General features: G+C 53.1%; 6 protein-coding genes across 6 annotated transcripts; 3 read left to right on the top strand and 3 right to left on the bottom strand.

Moving 5' to 3' along the window:
- Positions 1–79: 79 nt before the first annotated feature.
- Positions 80–664, bottom strand: QC763_105830 (uncharacterized protein; the record flags this gene model as incomplete). Its single annotated transcript, XM_062907151.1, has 1 exon — positions 80–664. The coding sequence occupies one exon, from the start codon at positions 662–664 to the stop codon at positions 80–82; it is 585 nt and encodes a 194-aa protein (XP_062770075.1).
- Positions 665–1,461: 797 nt separating this feature from the next.
- On the top strand, positions 1,462–3,981 carry QC763_105820 (uncharacterized protein; the record flags this gene model as incomplete). The annotated part of the gene is made up of 1 exon (XM_062907150.1): positions 1,462–3,981. One exon carries the CDS (start codon positions 1,462–1,464, stop codon positions 3,979–3,981), a length of 2,520 nt encoding a protein of 839 aa, XP_062770074.1.
- Positions 3,982–5,049: 1,068 nt separating this feature from the next.
- Positions 5,050–7,486, bottom strand: QC763_105800 (uncharacterized protein). Its single transcript, XM_062907149.1, has 3 exons — positions 6,569–7,486; positions 6,238–6,482; positions 5,050–6,159 (listed from the first exon to the last, which is right to left on the bottom strand). Exons 1-2 carry the CDS (start codon positions 6,697–6,699, stop codon positions 6,419–6,421), a joined length of 195 nt encoding a protein of 64 aa, XP_062770073.1. The 5' UTR covers positions 6,700–7,486; the 3' UTR covers positions 5,050–6,159; positions 6,238–6,418.
- A 1,521-nt stretch (positions 7,487–9,007) lies between these two features.
- QC763_105790 (uncharacterized protein) lies at positions 9,008–12,500 on the bottom strand. Its single transcript, XM_062907148.1, has 4 exons — positions 11,530–12,500; positions 11,424–11,468; positions 11,162–11,367; positions 9,008–11,109 (listed from the first exon to the last, which is right to left on the bottom strand). The coding sequence occupies exons 1-4, from the start codon at positions 11,653–11,655 to the stop codon at positions 9,984–9,986; spliced, it is 1,503 nt and encodes a 500-aa protein (XP_062770072.1). The 5' UTR covers positions 11,656–12,500; the 3' UTR covers positions 9,008–9,983.
- Positions 12,501–14,615: 2,115 nt separating this feature from the next.
- QC763_105780 (uncharacterized protein) lies at positions 14,616–18,093 on the top strand. The gene is made up of 3 exons (XM_062907147.1): positions 14,616–15,608; positions 15,667–16,388; positions 16,454–18,093. Exons 1-3 carry the CDS (start codon positions 15,584–15,586, stop codon positions 17,921–17,923), a joined length of 2,217 nt encoding a protein of 738 aa, XP_062770071.1. The 5' UTR covers positions 14,616–15,583; the 3' UTR covers positions 17,924–18,093.
- Positions 18,094–20,646: 2,553 nt separating this feature from the next.
- Positions 20,647–21,134, top strand: QC763_0007010 (uncharacterized protein; the record flags this gene model as incomplete). The annotated part of the gene is made up of 3 exons (XM_062905145.1): positions 20,647–20,761; positions 20,796–20,908; positions 21,114–21,134. 3 exons carry the CDS (start codon positions 20,647–20,649, stop codon positions 21,132–21,134), a joined length of 249 nt encoding a protein of 82 aa, XP_062770070.1.
- Positions 21,135–21,292: the final 158 nt, after the last annotated feature.

The raw sequence follows: 21,292 nt of genomic DNA, 5'->3' as shown, positions 1-21,292 counted from the left end.
ACCACTCCGTATCACCTGGCTCAAGATGCAGAAGAGCGAGATCCAGCTCTACGCGCCTAGCTGCGCTGCCGTCCGACCTCTAACCACTCTTGTTCGATGAAAATGTCAACTGGGTGTTCTTGAACGGTATCAAGGCCAAGATGACAGCCTGAATATAATACGAAGTTCTGGTGACCACATCGTCTGTCAAGATGCCCACCGAACCGCTGTGCTGTTTGGAGTTTGTCTTCCCAAAAATCAGATCATCTGCGTGGCCCAACTCCATCCCTCCACCGATCAGATTGGCCGTTTCTTGAGCAACATAGTACGTTGCGGTGCGCGCCTTGCCGGTACGGCCCTCCTTGCTCTCCACGGCAATCCAAGCAAAAGACTGGAACGTCTCGCCCTCGGGGTTAACGCCTCCTTCCACCCCCACCCAGAAGTCGGCATCGGGTTCAAGCGAGCGAGCGTTTTTTATGCGGTTGAGGGCACCTTGGAGGGTCTCTTGGTCTGAAAGTGGCTGGTCTGGCACGTCTGAGGGGACACTAACTCCAGATACTTGGTATGCTCCGCCGGGAAACATGCGCGTAAAGCCCTCGAGAACGGCACCGGTTTTGACGGGATTCAGCGAGGCAACAACGATTTTTTGCGGGGTTGCTTGGCTGGTGGCCTCCTGGGATGCCATGCTGACGGAGCTTGGAGTGGCTATGGAGTCGACTGCGAATAGAGTACTGGATGCCTTATGAGAAGATGGAAGTAAGCGAAACTGTCCGCAGCCGACGTCGATATCAAAGACGATTGTTGATCTGATTCAGGGGTCTCTGCTGGCCTTGTTGTTGTGGTGAAGCACAGTCTTACAGCTGACTAAACACCCAAGGTAGCTTTTTTGTCAGAGGGTTAGGGTCTGTTGTCTTCTTCTGTCCCACGTCACATGCCATCCCTTTCCCCAATATCAGGACTACGCTACGACACAACGAGAAACACATGGCTCATCAGCTCGTCAACTTCCATAGAGGCATCGGCGCTCCCACAGCATCAGAGAGCTTACTTCGAACCAGTTGCCTGCTTCAAGAGGCCTCAAGAGCCAATGGCAGTCTTGGCAGGCCCAAGCTCGCCACCCGGAGAGGCTGCGCAGCCCAACTCTTTGCCCGGGACCAGTGACGAGTGACGCGTTGCATCGCCTGCAGTCGTCACCGTCCCCAACGGGCCTTGCGCAACCACTCCACTGGAAATCCAGGCACCGCCCAACTTGTGCCATTGTCATCGGGCAAAGGTAGGGCGTCGTAGGTATTTAATACATCTCTGGTGTTCTCCTCTTGCTGTTCCTGTCCCGTGTGCCATTTCCCCCTATCAAGCCTCACAGCTGAGCCATAGCTGTTTGCGCATCTATCACCAAACTTTCCCTATATTTACCGACATATTCCATCATTATATCCAACTGCATAGCACACCTACCAGCATCCTATATACTTCTCGCTCGACATGGTCACCAGGCTAGAGGTCGCCCTGGACGCCCAGGAGCTGGCCGGAGACCAACGCGCTCTCCTCGATCTTATTGACAAGCTTCAGTTTGCCCAACTTGACAATGTCAAGCTCCCACAGATCGTCGTCGTCGGCGACCAGAGCGCCGGCAAGAGCTCCGTCCTCGAGGCTATCACCGGCACCCCTTTTCCACGAGATGCCGGCGCCTGTACCAGATTTGCAACCGAAATCAGGCTGAGGAGGGCACCACAAGCCAGCATCACAGTGTCTGTCATTCCCGACAAGAACAGACCATTTCCCGAGCAGGAGAGGTTGAGGCAGTTTGGCGGAATGGTTAACACCAACATGCCGTTTGAGCAGCTCATGCGGTCGGCTGTCGACATGATTGCGCCAAAGAACATCCCCGGCCGCTTTGCTGCTCGAGATATCCTTGTGGTGGAGAAAAGGGGTCCTGATATGCCCCTTCTGACCCTCGTCGACTTGCCTGGCCTCGTTCGCAACGCCAACAACGACCAATCGCTCGAAGATATCCGAACTATCGAGGCCCTTTCCGATCGCTACATGAAGAGCTCTCGCACCATCATTCTGGCAGTCGTCGGCGGAAATTCGGATTACGTTCAAGCCCCTATTCTCACCAAGGCACGGCATTTCGATCCCAATGGGTCAAGAACCATTGGTGTGTTGACCAAGCCCGACCTTACCGAGTCGATTGGCCTCGAAGACAAGTTCATCGACCTCGTCATGAACAAGGACAAGAGAAACGATTTCCGCTTGGGCTGGTATGTTCTCCTGAACCCCGGACCCCGAGAGGCCGGCCAGCCATGGCCCACCCCGGAGGAGAGACGTCGGGTAGAGGATTCCTTCTTTAACAGCGGAAAATGGGCCCAAGTCCCACGTAACATTTGTGGCACAAGGGCATTGATGCAGAAGCTCAGCGTCCAGCTCCAGCTTCACATCGGAAAGCACGTCCATATCTTGCGCAAGCAGATCCAAAAGGCACTTGACGACACCAACGCCGAACTCGAATCCCTAGGCATCGGCAAGGACACCCCGGAGGAGATGCGGATTGAGCTCGTTGAACTCTTCTCGGCATCCAAGGAACTTGTCATTCCAGCTGTATACGGCTTCTACAAGAACCCTCCGAAGAAGACCTTCTTCAGAGTTACTGCCGACCCGAGAGGCACGCCAGCGCAGAACCTCCGCGCCCGTGCTAGCGAAGAAAATGACCGCTTTTCGCAAAGAATCAGGGCCCAGGGCCGCAAGCTCAACTTCGCCATGCCCCCCGCATCAGGAGACCTCGACGATCCTGCTCCGATTAACCATGCTAAGCGAGAGTTTGTGACTAGCGAGGTTGAAATGTTGCTACGACAGATCCGCGGTACTGAATTCCCAATGGACGCCAAACCCCGAGCTGTTTACATGCTCTTCCAGAGTTACTCGGAGAACTGGCCCAAGCTGGCCCAAGAGCACAAGGACAACCTAGGCGTTGTTTGCAACGAGTTTCTCGGTGAGCTTATCGACTATGCTTGGCCGAAGCGCATGCGCGAGCCGCTCCGGCGTCATTTCCTCGACCCCCAAATGAAGGCTCTGATGGCCAAAGCCCAGCGCGAACTGGATCTCCTCATGCAAGACCAGAACCTCGAGGTCCAACCCTACGACCCTGAGTACGAGGAGCGCTTGCGAGCCTGGCACATCGCCAGCTCACAAAATGGTGCCCGGTACACGGAAGCCGAAGAAGTGCTCGAGAAGATGCTTATCTACTATGAGCTCGCTGCCAAGACCTTCATCCGCAATACCATTGTCCAGGTTGTCGAGAGACATCTGCTTCAGGGCATGTACGGCATCTTCAACTCGGTCGAAGTCTTGGGCTTGAGCAACGAGATTGTCGAGGCTATCGCTGCCGAGAACAAGGAGACAAGGGATCGGAGACAGACATTGAAGGTCCAGAAGAAGGCCATCGAAGAGGCCAAGGATATCTGTGCCAGTCTTGCCATGCGCAAGGAGCTCAGGGCATACGCCGAGGATGCACCCGAAGATGGCGAGTCGACGTCCGATGATGAGGCTCCCAAGCCAGTACGTCGAAGCACCAGCAAACGGTCAAGACGCTCGCGACAGCCCTCCAGTGGGGAGTTCACGCCACAGCCGCAACCAAGCAGAGGGTACGATGACAACACTAGATACTCTCAGCCCCCCTCCCAGGCTCCTCCACCACCATCCACTCATGCCCCGAGCACCACTTACGGGCCCATCAGACCGGAAGTGACTGTGGAGACTGATCATGTTCCAGACACTGGATACACGACACGGCCACCTCAGGCAGCGCCTCCTCCGCCGCCCCGGCCGGGAAAAGTGAGGGATGAAGAAGGTCGCGCGTATTCTCCAACCTCGACTACTCGCACCCCGCGGGGCGCTCCCGAGCAGTACTACACTAACGGCGGAGGTTATTCCCCGAACCATCCCTTCGGTAACGATGCTGTGGAGTTTGAGGCCTCGAGAAGGAGAAAGCCTGTAAGGAGTTAATCAACATGGGTCATTCGAGGAGCTGTTTTCTGGTAATTCCGGTGATTAATGGGTTTGGGCAATGACGGATGGTCACTAACCGATTGGTGGCCTCAGGATGTAGACGCCTGACCGGTCAGTCAGACGAGCTGGAGTTTAGAATGGGGTTACGTGCTTATTGTTGTTTAGATACCTTGGATTGATGCCTTATGAAGAATGACAATTGTTTCAAGATCTTGAGATGATGTTTCATGACAAGTGCGTGGCTACTGTTCCCAGTGGGATGAATACAAACCTCCGTTTGCTGGGATACCTGTCCAGGTCTTAAAGGCAACATCATCTGCGTGCTCATGCAACCCCTTCCACGTAACGACCACGGTTGCCTTCGACTTCATTGTATTTAGGCATCTGCTCTGGGACATATCACTACCCATTTCTCATCAACATCGAGATTTGTTTTGTTCATCTTCGACTGCCAATTTGTTTACGTCTCGGCAACATGACTCCAACATTGAATTCACTCACTTCAAGCCTCATCCGACTGACGGATGTCTTCGTCAACGCCATCCCGGCGACATTTCATTCTCCTCACTCCCCTTCCGACCCCAATACCCAAAAGTCGCTCGCGAATGAGTACTCGGTCCAATTCCACGACGGCCCTGATCTCTCTCATGAGCAGTTTCTTGCCCATACCGTGGGTATTCACGCCACGGCGCAAAAATTCTCAACAGCCGTCCAATCAATACGCCGGTGTCATCCGGCACTTCAACATCGGGTCCGGGTTTCGAGCCTTCCATGGACACCTTGACCCCGAGCACGTTGAGCAGCTCAAGCAGCTGGACTTTGTGAGACAGCTTGCTCATTTCCAACCATCAAGAGCTCTACTGACAACAACAACAACAACAACAACAACAGATCAAGCGCGTTGAACCAACGCCCTAGTCACCACCCAAGCCAATACCATCTTCCATCTCCTCGCGCCGACCAACTCCAAAAGAGACAGCAACACCAATGAGGCACCCCCCAAAGCCCCCCATTTCAACCTCAAAAACCCACGTCCAACCAGCCCAAAACTGGGGGCAATCTCGCCTGCTTTGTGTCCTGATGCGATTACTGTTGTGGCCACGGACCAGAATGGTACCAGAGCTGGGTTTTCCAGTTATGGGAAGGGGGTTGATATCTTTGCTCCCGGGGTGGACGTCATGTCGGCTGGGTTTGGAGATAATCATGCCAGTGCGGCGATGAGCGGGACGAGCATGGCTGCTCCGCATGTTGCTAGGTTGGCGGCGTATTTCATGATGGTTTATGGGGCTCATACGCACGAGGAGGTGAGGCAGAGGCTCATGGATGCTGCTCTCACGCACGTGGTCAAGGACGAGGGAGAGGGAAGTGCATATGCATTGGCGTATAATGGAATTGATTATTCGGGGGCCGGTGGGGATTGGTAAACGCTCACAACAAACTAGGCATGTCTAGACGGACTGGATCAATATGGAATGGTACAATGTGTATTGATACAGAAAAATGATTCCAAGGGTGCAGCCTGGGCCACAGCCTTTTCCTTTCTGTCCCTCTTCTATACATCACCGATATCATCAATTTTACCCACACCTTCGTTGCCAACCCATAATACTCCTTTCTTCAGAAAAGTGATTTCATGAGGACAATCTGGCTGGTTTGAGATCCTCGTTCCAAGGATAGTACTGACGAGATCCTAGGCCAGAGGGTACCCACGACACGCACCCAGTCCTCTGCCGACGAAACCAGGCATTGGAAGTTGACTGCAACGAGTTCGTTGTGGCACTCCATGACGACTTGACTGGGACATGGTTGTCAAGGCGGTGGAGGTGATGTTCCGGAGAGGAGCGGTGGAGGTGCTGTTCTGGAGAGGAGCGGAGGATGAGCGCCCAAAGTGTCGCAGGGCAGAAGGGGCTCGAAAGGAGAAGGAGCTGGCAAAGATCCAGTACAGGTTGTTTGGGTGCCGATGTCAAGTCTCTGGAAATCCGGGGAGGACAGGACCGGACTGGTATAGGAGTAGCGGTCGCGATAATGGGTTACCGTCTGCTCGTTGTGGAGATATAAGAATAGGATCCGGCCTCGTGGTCCCAGGGCCGAGAGGCGTGACGGGAATGAAGTACCGGCGTGGGGAAAGCAGAGAGAAAGAAACCGAGGAAAGGTACATTGCTTGGACGAATGGTGCTGTGTCAAGGAGTGTCAGTCAGACCAGCTCACACTAGGCCAACCTCTGGAAGAGATGATGGACTGAAAGTGACGAACCAAAACATGTTAAAGCAACTCCTTCTCCGGTCCTATCAGAGGCACCAGCTGCTTGAATCCAGACACAGAGTCCACAGAAAGAACACCAACACCCATCTCAAAACATAACAGGCCTCCCACAAAGTCTACCTATCCGACACCAAGACGGCCCTCCCAAAATTAACCAAAGAACACATCTGTCCTAGTGTGGCTTGGAGCAGTCGTCACAGAGGTCGCCGGCGTAGGGGACAGCAGCACCACAGGAGCTATCGTGTCAAAATCAAAGATATTAGCGACTGTCCAGTCGACATTGAAAAGGAGATCAATGACGGAAGGGGACTGAGTGACACACCAAGTCTTGCAGGAACAGAGGCGACTGGACTCATGACCGCTGTGGTACTTCCACTCGTAGTCGGGAGGAATCCGAGATTTCTCGCCGGCAGCGGTGGATGAAGAGGAGCTGCTGAAATTGGAGGACGGCATTTTGAGAAGTATGATTTGATATGCCGTGATGCTGCTGCCAGAGAGGTGATGAAGGATGCCTGTAGTATACTCTGAAGAGTGATATGATACAGTTGAAGTGGTGATTGATTTGTTTGTGGTTGGAAAAGAGTGAAGAGGGGAGAGAATATGAGAATAGAGCAGAAAACTGAGGGGTTTTTAATGGTACGTTTGAGTTCCAATTCTTGTGGGTTCTTATGGCTGAATCTTCTGACAAGAAGGGAGGAAGAAAGGTGCACTACCTGAGGGAAAGGGAAGGAGTAGTTGAATCTTACAATGATGCCCTGGTCTGGTGAGTGCTCTCATAGCCCGACGCAGCTGTCAGGTCCCACACAGTTGTCCGGTCTGGCAGTAGGAGTGCCTCTTCTTGCACTTTGGTCCAGCCAATGGCTTCGATTTATTTCAACGGCGGCAGCCAATCCACTGTCGAGGTGATGATGAATATGGTCCAAAGGGGCAGTCGATGTGAAGGACTGACCAGGGTCCTCTGGGATTACAGCAGCGGTGAAGCCCTTCCGGAACGGTTCCATTCTGGCCGCCTTCTTTCTTGCCTTGTGCCTGTGCGCTGCTTTGAAATCTCGTGACTCATGAAAGGCCATCGTCTTATTCGTCAGCTCGTTCTGCATCAAACACCCCCAGCTGCGCCCGACAGCAGGGAGACGTTGTAGAGGCGTTGGACGGTGAATCCTATTTTCATCCGACACCAATGGCATTCCCTACGCATATTGATATGTATGTGGTGCGGCACCCAGAATCAGCTCACCAACTGTGCCGATCGAGCCATGCCGCTGAATCTCGGGTCGGTCAGAATATGCAGGCGAGGTTTATCATTTGATGATACCTACCTACCTGGCTCCTACCTCAAGTCACTGGAATGAAGACCACCAGGACCATCTCCCCCGTCGGGCATCGGTGAGAAAGGGGCTCGGGTGGTGTGGCTGCTGCTGGTCCTACAACCTGCAGCTATCTGCAGGGACAAGCACTCCTCCGCAGCACTCTCCCGCCCGTCATCGACCATTAATCGTCTGTGTCTGGCTTGGTGATCTCAGCATGCATCTCGAGCAGTCAATCAGGTGTCAGGACAGCAGAAAATCTCAAATCCGGCCAGCCTTGACAACAACTTCCTGCGGACAACGCGTGTCAACGGTGCCTCATCCGAAGTGAGCCTTGCAGAGAGCAATACACTTCAAACGTGGGGGCCTCGAAAGGCAAGCACTGATCGGGCATCAAACACAATCAAAGGCCGACATATTTCAAACTGGGCCTCCCTTGGCACGCAGCCCGTATTCCGTCTTTGTTTCCTTTTCATGATTTTTTATTTTATTTTTGCGACTTCTTGCGCGGTGACACAAACGTCACTGGATGTTGAGACATATACTCGCCATACAGAGACGTCCTGGACATTTGTGCCCCTCAGAAGAGGACCGCCGAAAGGCGCCAGTCCGGGCAACCAAGGCCAAGGGACATCGTGGGATGGCCACGGTAACACAGCACACAGCAGGGCACACCAAACTGCAACCTCGCCAGACACGATTGAGCAGCACCCAAGACCTGCCTCTGAACCAGCAACACAAACCATCATGGCAGCCCCATGTCCGCGCTCTGCCACAGAGCGTCAACAGACTCCGCTGAATCGCCCTCCTGCCCGTCTTCCCAGCAAGTCCAGTGTTACCGCGCCCGCTTGTCAACGCACAATGTCGCTGCTGTGCCCGGCGCTCGAGCTTTGTGGTCTTTGATCTTAGTCAAAAAGGTCAGAGACGTTACAATTACCCCTGAAACGACCGCCACCATCCTTGCTTCCTGGCAGTCGGGCAGCCAGCCTGAACAGCAAATGCAACTCTTACTGTCCGTGTAGCTACCTACCATGGGTACCCGTTCGACTGCGTCTCGATGGCGAGAACCGCAGCTGCGCCTTTTTGACGTATTCACCTTGGCTGCAAACCCCGAGACACCACGCGTGTTCGATCGACGGACAGGTTGAAAGTTCAGCTCTTGGCTTGGCGCTACCGTTTTCCTACCAGGTACCTATTCCATGCCGTCGGCAAGCTCGGCATTTTTCTTCCCTACCCCTTTTCCCGCCGACCGCCAGGTCCAACAACGGCCCAAACCGACGGCAACGACGGCTGTACGATATCAGAAAGAGACATTGAACAAACACAACTCTTCTGGCATGCGCACGCATAAGACCGACGGAGGAGCCGATGCAGTTGTAGGTGCCGCCGTATGCGGAGGACTGGCACAACAGAAAGCAGCTCACCTTGTTTTGGCAGACGTCATTCACAGGCTGTCTCCTTTCGACCGGGCCTCGAGCCTCTTTATTTACAAAACGGGCTAAGCAAGCTGACTCCTCAGGTTGGGCAGTAGTAATCTCAAGACTGTACTACTAGCCATGGCAAGCTGTTACCCCTCAAATCTGATGGTCTCCCGTCAGGAGTAAGCCTCCGCACACTGAACAAACCCACAGCTGGATGCTGGGTAGGTTGAATCCCATCAAACCATACATTCCCTGAGGACCAATGCGACTTTCTTGTTCTTGAGTGAAGAGAAGTTTACAACACCTCCCAGAATTTACACCACCAAAGCCATACCGCAACCAAGCAATCACCTTGGGTGCAGCTAACATGTGCACCTATTCTCCCGTCATGTATCCTACCGTCACTCTCTCGGCCAACCTGAGTACCTGAGTTCTTCCCGAACCGAAACCTCTTTCTCCCAACCTGTCCTACACATGCCCTCTGTACAACTAGCCAGTGGGAAAACCACATGTCGTGCTTTCCGACGTTACCGTCCCTCTCCAAACTGAGGGATTCACATCCACATGTGATGCCTCCAATTTTCCCCGTCTGGATACAGGACCACCAGACCCTCTCAGCTCACAACTGTGGACCGTGTGACTGTGACCTGTGACTGCAATCTGCGTAGCGTCAGTCAAGCAGACTTGACTTCACATGTGCAGAGAGAGAAGGGGGGGAGTCCATAAAGATAGATGGTGGTTGTGTCATGATTGCTCATGTATAAAAATGTAAAATAAAATAAAAAGACAGAGCGAACAAAAAAAGAACCACTCCATTTTTTTTACTGCCGCGGAGAAATAATACCAGATAAAAAGGCCCAAAATATTTCGAATGTGCGGTGAAAGGTGTTGAAGCCTCAAGACACAACAGGCAATGCCTACCAGCAACCAAAAAAAAAAAAAAAAAAAAAACAGCAAAATGGTATCTTCATCGTCTTCCACCTCTCCCTCTCCCTCCCTTCATTCAACCTCCTCAAACCGTATAAATAAAATCCGGCCTCCTGTCTCCTAATCTCTCCATCTCCTTCTCGCTCATCCCCTCCACCAGGTAATCCCTCTCCCCCCTCAACCGTTTCGCATTCTCCCTCCTCAACAGCACCGTCATCAACACCGACCCCCCAAAAAGGAAGACCGCCATGTACGCAATAATCACCGCGTGTCCCTCCACAAATCTCGGCCCGTTGAAGAAGATATTACTGCTCACCACCCCGTTCAGATTTCCCCACCCAATCACAAACCCCATCACCACCCCCCTCTTGTAAACCCCCTCGGTGTTGTTTGCCATCCACGAGATAGTGTTCGATATGCAAGGGTAGATCCCCAACGCTCCGAGAAACGTGCCGACATACTTGACCGCTGCATCCTCGCTCGCCAGTAACATTGCGAACCCCGCCACCCCCAAGACTGAGACCAGAATGTTGCAGAGGCCTCTCTGTCTTGTCCTGTCGGCGATGAAACCGATAACAACCGTCAGGATAGCAGCTGCTGCATACGGGGGCACGCTCATAAGCTGCGCTCGAATGACAGACGTGTTCCAACCCATATCGCTGATAATCGTCGGCAGGAACAGAGAAAACGCGTAAAGCGGCATGTCACACCCCATGTAAATCACCATCCCGAGCCACATCTTCCAATCCTTCAGACTCTCCCACAGCGCACTGTTGGTGTACTTTTCATTCTCCGCCGAGCTTTGCTTGTCAAACTTTAGCCTCCTGACAACTCTCGCTCTGTCAACTTCAGACAAGAACTTGGCTTCGGTGGGAAAGTCGTAGACTAGCCAGAAGGACATGATACCGACGATGATGGTAAGGAGGCCCTCCAGAATGAAAATCCAGGCCCAGCCTGGGAGGCCAGCGATGCCGTGCATATTTTCGATGGCAGCAGCGAGTAAACCACCGAACGAACCGGACAAGGCAGCTGCCGAGAAGAAGACGGCAGCGCGTAGGCCAAATTCAGAACGCTTGTACCAGCACGAGAGGTAGTAATTCACGCCAGGGAAGAGGCCCGCTTCGGTGAGGCCGAGGAACCAGCGGGCGCACATGAGGCCGGACCAGTTTTTGACGAAGCCCATTCCTAGCATGCTTGCGCCCCAGAGCACCCTGATATTGATTGTCAGAGTGGTACAAAGAAGTAGATTTGACCGGGACTCACATGATGATGGGGATGAAGACCGAGGGCCGGTATCGTTTTAGCATGATATTGGTGATGGGTTCAAAGACGGCGTACGACACAAAAAAGATGGTGAGGGTGGCATTGTAAGACGAGACGGTGAGGCCGAGGTCTTCAGAGAGACCGGCGATTTTGGCATTGCCAATGTTCGTTCTGTCGAGAAAGGCGAGGAGGTAAAGGAAACAAAGCTGAAATTGCGGTTAGTCTTGTTCAAGGCCGAGTGAAGGAGTGACAATGGAGTTACCCAGGGCATCAGTTTCTTATCTAGCTTCCAGAGTAACTTGCGGTCCTGTATGATGGTTGTTAGCGCTAAATTGACTGGAAAATACATGACTCAAGTCAATTCTTACCACTTCGGCCTTCTCGGCCGCCGTGAGATGGGCGTCTGGATCTTCTGGAAACTCCATTCCTTCGTCGTGGCTTCGCTGAGCCTCGCTGATGGAGTCTTTCTCTCTGTCGTCACTCATGCTAATCATCTGCTCCAGGACTAGCCTTTCTTTTGATGTGACGATGTCGTTGGCTGCTGTGAGAGCCCAGATTGTGTTAGCCGACACAAACTATCAAGTTTGATTTGAAACGACGGTCCAGTGGACCGGAAAGACGGGATTCAGCCGGGCTTTGAGCAACGGTGCTTGAAAAGTACGCTACCGTTGATGGTGGGAGGGCAATGAATCATGAAGAAGAGGAACGAGCGGGAATCAATTGCTTGGATGGTGCGGGATGGGAGTTATGTATTTAATGTTCAAAGTCAGACGGCGGAGAAGTGAGGGGGGGAAGTCACGAACCCATGGTGTCCATTTTTTCCCCCAGCAGAAAACAGATTCTGGTTGGTGTGGAGTGAAGGCGTCAGTCTCAACTTCCTCTTCCAGTCACTTGACCGTTATTCGTTGACGTATTGTCCGCTCTATTGGATGCGGGGGCCACACCGATATCACCGAGCGGGCGATCAGCGCGATGCACTCCCGAATATCGAAAAGGATCTTTGTTCCGGGTCTTCTGTCGGGAAGTGAGGCCACAAACGACCAATCCCAGCGTGTCTCTGTAAGCAGAAGGTGCAGAGAGGGTGGTGTTTGGCGTGCAGGAAATGCTACGTGAGTGTTATCAAGGTGTGGTGGTGTTGGGATGGCAAGCAAGCAGCTGGTTCGTTAACACGCAATTGGTCGATCTGTCACCTCGTGGAGCCTGGGGATGCCGTTATACCGTCGAGACAACGATGCATGACCGGAATTGAGTTGCGGAGGAGGCTTTCAACTGCTGAAGCATGTTATATGTATGGCGCTGGCACCAGACGCCACGGACGGATGCCACCCTCCACAGGACACCACTGCCCGTCCGTGTTTCTCCACTGAGAACCAGCGACAGGGATATCGCAAACCTCAATATACTGGCTCCCGGCATGGACGAAGCTGGCTTTCTCGGTATCCCTGCCAGCCAGTCCTTTCGTCTGCGCATGTTCCCGAACAGCCAAGTCCAATAGACCGCGCCCCCCTCCCCTCTTGTTGAGAAGCAGAGCGACTTAGAACGACCCCGAAGTGTGTCTCCAAACCTCTGATGCAGCTGCAGAACCAAGAGCCCATGCCCGAAAGCGCCTTTCCACGCCCCCGCTCTCTTTGCCGGCTTCCAGTGAACGAGACACAGCATCCGAACGCCGAGAATTCGGCCATTGGCCTACGAGGTGAAGGTTTCTAGAACCGTTGGAAGCGTCGTCAGGCGGCCACAGAGCAGGGATCGTAAATTAACTTGTGTGTCTTTCCGAAGCGGTGATGCTTGTAGCTTCTCCGAATATCATGGTCATATATTGCTTCTGGTTCTCTGGGAGCTACCTGGGGCCGGCCAATACCCTAATATCGACGCCTCCTGGGGCACCCGAGTTCGCAGCGGTAATCACACGCATGCCAGATTGACGAGTTCCAAAGATAGCGCGACCCTGGACCTTGACTGGGCGTCATAGTGTCTCACTCGACCGGTTCCCAGCAAGACAGATCAAGGTACTGTGTCACAAGATTTTGGCTCCCACCAGTTTCCCCCCCCCTTACTGAGAATCAAGACATGCCCACTCGCAGAGCCTTTTACGGCCTTTACCACGGTAGGCTGCCCCAGCACGTACTTGAGAGTTCCGGAGATAAAGCGGTCGTGACCCAGATCCAGCGCCGTCTATGGGAAGCTGCTGTCTCTCCATCTTGTCAGCTTTCACCAGACTCACATTGCGCCCAGGTCCCCAGGAACCGGCTCCGATAGCTTACCGGGGAGAAAATTGGAGCTGGACAAGAGTTCAGCCACCGAGTCTATACCCCGCATGCTTCTGCATGTCTTTTACCTCAGCACCGTACCAAGGTCAGGTAGCTACCTGGATACCTTGGGTCGGTTCCACTGTTCAATGTGGCCATTTTCCAGACCAGACTACGGTAAGCAGCCACCAGTCGACAACAAAAGCCTATTGGGCAACAGCATGAAGTAGATTGGTAGAAAGGACCAACAAGAGAACGGCAAAATAACTATACCTGCGCTGGCATAGCGCGCTGTATGCTTTGGATGTGGGTGACCTACTACGGCGACTCCGAGAGGCTTCATCCTAGCATCACGTCTGAATATGGAGTGGGTGTCCTATTGTTCTGGACGGGAGACTGAGTGAATCTCTAGGAAATGAGTTCCCCGCAGTTGCTCTTTGAAGCCGTGGTCAACCTCAAATCCTTGCTACACCTGTCTAACCATCAGAGCGCAACCAGCACCCCCCCTCGTGGACGTGGGCTTGCCGGGAGATTGTCGATGAGCAACAATGGGCAGACTAATGCGAGACTCTGCCTTTGCTTCCGGCGAAAGACATGGCCATGAGGCAAGTGCCCGGTAGGACTGCCTCCCTGCGACCTTGCCCACGTGTCTGCTGAGATGGAGAAATTAGAATGGACTGCCTGCTCTTCAGGGGGTGTCTGATAACAGACACTTGGCAGAGGTCAAAAGAGGAGACAGATCGTCTCGATGCCAAGGTTGGTAAGCATCTGCCAAGACGGGAAGACGTTCGGAATTACTTCTGCGAATTCTTGCCCAGACGGCCGAGGATTCGCCAATCGGCTCTCTGCAAGCCACACATCTGGCTTGGCACGCCCCGCGCCCATCGGAGGCGCCTCCGTAAGTCCCCCAGTGTCCATCCGCTCTTTGCTTCTTCCATTCCAGGAGCGGAATATGCGCCGTGGTGTCGTGAGTGTTGCAGAGCTGAGGTAAGGAGGTTTTGACAGGTTGCATCCGCTAGGAGAAATTCAGGTGATTGAGCTGCGACATGCCGACTTGACCGGTGGAAAGACGCATAGGGCGGCCAGGAAGTCGCAGGAAGCGCAGGGAGAAAAGCAGGCAGGCATTTCCACGAAAAGTAGCAGACCATCCTCACCGCTCCACGACGGCACCACTCGGGCTCCCGAGAGTCGGACTTCAGCTGTCGGATGTGGGGCCCTTCGGTGGCCGTCTCGGGGGCATGATGTTGTGTCACAGTGGCCGCATCCTCTTTGCATGCTCTAGTCTTCATCAAACGACCGGCAGCATGTGTATGTATGCCGGTAAACAAAGAGCCAAGCATGCAGAGCGCCGGTCACGATTCGAGTTTGTTGTCCGTGGGGCTTTTGGTGGTTGCTGATGGTGACAGTGAGGGCGTCCTCGGCGTTCCTGGCGTTCTGCAGGAGGCCAAACAGCAATCCTGTGATTTGTGGCAGCAAACCTTATGTGACCTCATGTCAAGTCACGTTTTGGACGCCACTCTTCGGCAACCCCGGGGCGGACGTCTTGTCATTGCTGGCGAAAAGACGAAAGAATGCAAAATATCCCATCCACTCGTCAAATTGAAAAATAACAAGACATGGGTTCCAACCACCCTCTGCCACCTACACCATGCGAGCACCGAGTCTGGGCGGACGCAAAGATCACAAGGTTGTCTGAACCCATGTCTTGTTATTTTCCAATTTGACGTGTGGATGGGATATATGTGAGAGTGATGAGAGGTGTGTGAGCTTGAAGTCGATGAGCTGAGAGTTGAGATGAGTGAGATGAGATTTGTCTTGGAGGGTTGATGAGTAATACTCTCACTACCTAAGCCTAGACCAATCAAAACTGCCAAAGGGGTGGGTCTCGCTTACTGGTTGGTGAGAAGCCATCTGATCTGGTGAGAATGATTATGACTAAACCTGAGTGAAATGAACCAACAAACGAAAAGCCCCGAGACAACCATCTTCCTTTATAGCCTTAGCCATCATCTTTAGAAGATAGTGACTGTTTTTCGCCTTAGTTGGCGGCTGCCCGCCCTGCTTCGGACCCGCTTACTCGCGGCCCGACCCTGGCTTCGGCTATCCGAAGTGAGGAGGAGTCTGATCGTTCCCGGGCGCGCCGGCCTACTGACTTTTTGCGCAGTTGAACGCTGCCATGACGAAGACGGTGTGCATTGTTGGTTGGTCACCCGGACTGTCCACACTATAGTCTTTATGTTGATGCTAATATTTTTTCAGGGGCCGGGCCTTCGGGTCTCGTGGCCGCCAAGTCTCTTCTCCACGACGTGCCCAGGGGCACTTTTGAGGTCACCATTGTCGACTCCCAACCTCGACTGGGGGGTCTCTGGCCATCCCAGAAGGACGACAATGGTGGCCTCATCCATCCTCTCATGGTCGCCAACCAGAGCAAACACACCGTCCAATTCAGTGATCTCGCTTGGCCCGAAGATGCCCCTGAGTTGCCGCAAGCGTGGCAGGTTGGCCAGTATCTAGATCGGTACTACAAAGCGTACTGCCTCGCGGCAGAGCTATGCCTAGAAACTCGCGTTGAGAGGACCGAGAAAACTCGTTCTGGATCCTGGCGTGTTTGGACTCGCTCAAAGGATGGAACTCTGGGAGAACGTCCCTTCGATTATCTCCTCGTTGCTTCGGGCTATTTTGGGAAGCCAGCAGTCCCTGGGTCCGACGTGATTCCTGAGCATCCCGAAGTACCCGTCATCCATAGCAGCAAGTACCGAAATCTAAAGGATTTGCTTGGAGGAGGTAATCCCAAAGGGGGCAAGATTCTTGTTGTCGGAGGCCAAATGTCAGGCGTCGAGATTGCCGGCACCATTGCTACACACTTGTCTTCTGTCACGAACTCGCCTGGAGCAAGCCCAATAGCGAACCCTGAGAAATACTCTGTCCATCACATTATTCAAAAACCGGTCTGGGTAATGCCAATGTTTCTATCACCAAAGGTACCTATTCATTCCATGTTGTTGGAGAACTGGGAGAGCAAAACTGATACATGTGTACTAATCAGGCAAGCTCACCGGCGCCCCCCTTCCTGCCGTTGGACTTGGCGTCCTATAACCTCTCCAACCGTCCCCACCCATTGACGAATACGCAAGGCCACATTACCGAGGAGTCAGCAATTCGAACCAGTTCCCTTTACGAAACTGCTCTCGGAACAGACCAGTCCATCTATTCCCCTGCACTCGCCTTCACCCACAAGGACCATGCCAACCCACAGTTCATAGCAGTCAGCGACAACTACAACGAGTTCGTTCGGTCAGGCCTCATCACTGTGACCCAGGGCAAACTGGACAAGCTTTCCGGTCATGAGGCTATCATCTCGCCAACAGGGGACAAAGTCGACGACATTGTAGCAGTGGTTTTGGCGACTGGCTTCAAAGCATCTGACTCAATCTCCTTTTTACCGCAGGAAGAACTGGAGACGCTTTCTCTTTCTCCAGACGATCTGAACAACACCGTTGCGTTGGCATTCCATGGCACATATCACCCTTGCATCTCCAACCTTGGATTCGTGGGATTCTACCGATCTCAATACTGGGGTGTGATGGAGATGCAAGCTCGATTTGTCACGACTCTCTGGAACGCCGGCGGATCAGGATCTGTTGCTCTGACCCAAGCCCTGAAACAAGCTTTGGACAAGGACAAGTCTATTCAACGGACGGTCGCACTTCGGGACGACCCACGAGCATCTCAGTTCCCCATGGGAGACTACGCCTGGCTCATGCAAGAATTTGCCACAGCATTGGAAATGGAGCGTGTGGACCATCTCGGTGCTATGCCCGCACTCCCCCCTGCTGGCAGCGAGATGAACATTCTGACTCCGGCGCGATATCCATCGAAGAGGCTTAACGAGTTTCAGCAGCCGGAATTCACCAAATCTCTAAAGCAGACCGAAGCAACAGTATGGGCAGGTGTATCATCTGGCAAATTTGTCGCAAAGGCCGTGTTTCGGTCTCTACTGGGAGAGTGGAAGCTGGAGAGGAAACTCACAAGCAAGCTTCCCAGTCACCCTAGCGGTCATTTCAGCGGTACGGCCAGTTTCTTGCTCCGGGAGGGCACAAGAGATGGTCGCGAATCCGAATTCGACAAGATTGTCCAAGAAGGCGGTGATATCGGCATGGAGTACCTGTACATCGAAGAAGGCGACTTTGAGGCCGACAGCGGCTTCACCTTCCGAGCCACTCGTCGCTACATTTGGCGCTACAACGAGAACAAGGACGAGCTCAGTGTCTGGTTTGCGAAGACGGATGATCAGAAGAGGGCCGATTACCTCTTTCACAAGGTGGAATTTACGGTGCCAAAGGACGATAACGAAAAGAGCTGGAAGGCGACGGCTGGACACATGTGTATCAAGGATTATTACGACGTCAAGTATGACTTTCGCTTCAAGGCGGTCAACCTGGTGGATTGGAATTTGGCGTACACTGTCAATGGCCCGCAGAAGGATTACACGATCGATGGCACCTACACCCGTTGAGACTTTTGTACATACCTAGAAAGATTGTCAGCTCCTGTCCTGAATTTTACGAGCACAATCCTCATTACTGGCTTCTTGGGCGGCATGCGATGAACATGAGAGGTGAACTCGCATAAGGTAAGTTAGTTATCTTTGCGCCAAGCGGTTGCGATGAGATTTCAACGGTTCCGAGCATTTTCTACCTCCAAAATAGCATGTTTGCCTTCTAGTCCTGTCTCGAGGCTTGCAGCAACGTCAGCCCACTGCCCGTCAACGGATTCGGGCACAGCACCACCACCCATCTGACTGGTCGAGTTAACAACCCAACTAATGCAGGTACTTTGGAGACTAATGCAAAGCTATCACCATTGGTCGCAAGCCTTCTCCAAGGATGACAAAGTTGGTCAAACAAAGCATCCATCCAGTCAAGGCGGGAAAGATGCCTACCTACCGAATCGACAGCCCTAAACTTTGGTCTTCAACTCTAGGAAAATGGCAGCAAACTACAGGGATACTCCCGAGTTGGAATTGCATCGGAACACAGCAGTCCCGATTCTGTTGCCGATCCATGGAGCTGGACTCGGACAGGAGAATTTTACCCTGGCTCGGTGTTTCTTCTCCGACATGGAGTCACGATCAATGGCAGCTGAAGAAAAGACAGGAAGACATCTCGGAAATGTGACTCTCACGGTTGAGAAGAAACAGTCAAGGACAAGGACGGAAAACAAGACAACATCAGAACCATCGCTTCACCGGAAGGCCGAGGATATGCCTGTGCCTTGTGCCCAGCTCGATGCGCTGTGTCGCATGGCGACGGCAGCCAAGCCGGGATCCCACTCTACATAAATCAATAGAAAATGCAGTCTGTCCCGAATACCCTGCCCTGCCTCTTCTTTTCCTTGATCCTCAGACGCTGGATCGACCGAAGACAAAAGATGCCCATCGAACGAGAAGTGAAATGCGGAATATCAACTTGCTTGGTTGCAGTGCCTGAGTTTTCATCCAAAGTAGGAGGCACCCAATCGATGACGAGCATCGCTCCAAGAGGGACGAAGGAGTCAGGTCGACGGCCGTTGCTTGCGCTGCCCCTGTCTGTGCGAACGCGGGTGTCCGATCGCTTCACGCAGAAATCAAGTTCCACAACACTGCATCAAGGTCCATTTATTTTGCCTCAGGCCTTTCTGACCGGAGAGCGACAGCACAGAGATCCATATTTCATCTCAATTTCTCCGCCTGGTTGCTCCATACAGGGGCACTCACAGCCCGACTCCCCGGTTCGTCCTTTCCGTAACGACTTGAGAGTATGGGACTTTTGGTCAGAAGTTAGGCCTCAACCCGAAACTCAGAAATCTGCGCGGCGATAACGGAAGAATGTTCTTGCCACGTTCTTTGTACCTCTTTCGGAGATGGAAAGCTCGTCGTAGGTAGGTCAAGGTCACCATCTCGTCTCTTGAAACAATGGCGTTGATACTGGGCAAAACTCGGACGAGAAGAACGGGATGACGTCTGTTCCTTTTTCCCTCGGGCCGAAGGTCTAGTCCCAGAATGCAGTAGTTCCAATCGAGGCAAATTTGTGGCTTGCTCATCCACCCCTGGCTCATTGTGCTGCCATGTTTGTTCATCTCATGTTTGCTTCATGTTGTCAAAAAGCCCCCCTTCGCCATGCGTGCCAAGAACGCCCACAAAGTCCCCCCCAGCAAACGGTTGACGAATGTTTGCTTCTCTGTAACGGCTTTCGGATAGCTAACCGCCATCTTTCCTGCTATTGGCTTTGGTGTGATTGGCTACTATCATTGTTGGCGCCTCATTGGCCTTATCCATCGGTTGGTACTCGCATACCACTCACTCACTGATGATGAACCTTCAAAACTCCTCTTACTACTTCCCACTTCATCCCCATACGAACACTCACTTGCGTTGTATCAAACATGCATACATAATTGGAACCTACATGACGCCCACATACCACTTAGCCGCTAAGGTACGTCAAATGACTGGAGGACTGAGGTGAAGTTCGGTTTCTTGATGGAACAGAGAGGTCTAAAAGCAATTTACAAGCTGAGGCACCCAGCACAGAGGGCCGGCCGGAACACATGCTGTGGTCCTGTCGATTTCCGCTGGAACATCCAATCACACAGAGCAATGGCACGGTATCGAGTCACACGAGCAATTTGGAGCAAAAGTCCCACTCCCACTCTGAGGGGGAGGAAAAGTGAGCTCAGACATCGTCCATGAGCGGCCTCGAACAAGAGCTCAACCAAGTGTATCTGAGGAGAAACAACAATTCGAAATCCCGCCTTGGCATTGCCAGACTGGAAGGCATTGTGTGCCTTATTCTTGTTTAGCCTTGGTGGATCGTGTCTAGCCCATGCGGCAGAACGCATACGGAGTTGATACTGTCGCCGCCATTCTGGCTTGAATATCACAGTGCATGCAGGCCTCACATGTCCTGAATACCACACACCCAGGGAGACAAATCACGGCATCTCCAATCAGGGGCAGGTTTGCTGGCGGAATTAGGTGGCGTGCAGGTACTGCATCTGGATGCAGGACCCAAGAAGCAGCACAATCAGCCCCCTTTTTCGTGTTGGCAAAGATCCCCTCCCTCTCTACTCGATTCGAGAATCCGCACCTACCAAAACCAGACACGCACCCGCACGTTTTGGACGTGTCGCTGGTCGCCTTCCACCCCCCTCGAGATTTGTTTCCACCACTCGTTGTGGCGGCCGTTCTTCAGCTGTCTCATGCCGCATCTTCCCCAGACAAACCGTCTCTCCCCGGCACATCATTTCAGTCACTTCCGCGCCTTGGCTTTCAAGCCTCCTCCCATCTTGGCTTCATCCCGATATCTGGGGTCAGGTACCTGGTAACCATCCAGGCCTGCTACTGACAGCGAGGCACCTGCTGCTGCATGCCAACACGGAAACAAACATCGAGGCTGGCGATATCACACCAGAATACCAGCAGAAACCAAATAGCTACCTAGCTGAAAGTGGAGAGGACAAGGTCAGCCATCGTCAGATCCTGTAGAGGTTCAGATCAGGGGTTGTATTGCTGCAGGTAAGGTAGTTGCTCCAGCTTAAGCCAGCCGCAAGAGACACAGCTGGGCCATCTATCGACCTATACACCCCGCCAGCAAACCAGCGAGCTTCAATTTCTGAGCACCCAATCTTGCGGATTGACACTCACCCATGCACCTTCTACCTTCTAGCGCAGCCACGTCGAATACTGACCTGACCTGAATTCCGAACCCATTCGCTCGCTCACACACCCACACCCACACACCCACGCGACTGCTGCTCCCCTCCCTCCCCTTCCCCCCCGCCGGCCACCGACCAAGCACACCTCCCACACCAGCTTCCGCTTTTGTCAACAAAAAAGTCTGAGATT

Source organism: Podospora pseudopauciseta, chromosome 1, assembly GCF_035222475.1.
Source record: "Podospora pseudopauciseta strain CBS 411.78 chromosome 1, whole genome shotgun sequence".
NCBI lineage: Eukaryota > Fungi > Ascomycota > Sordariomycetes > Sordariales > Podosporaceae > Podospora > Podospora pseudopauciseta.
The sequence above is the reverse complement of the archived record's forward strand: the minus strand, read 5'-3'. Positions and strand labels throughout refer to the sequence as shown.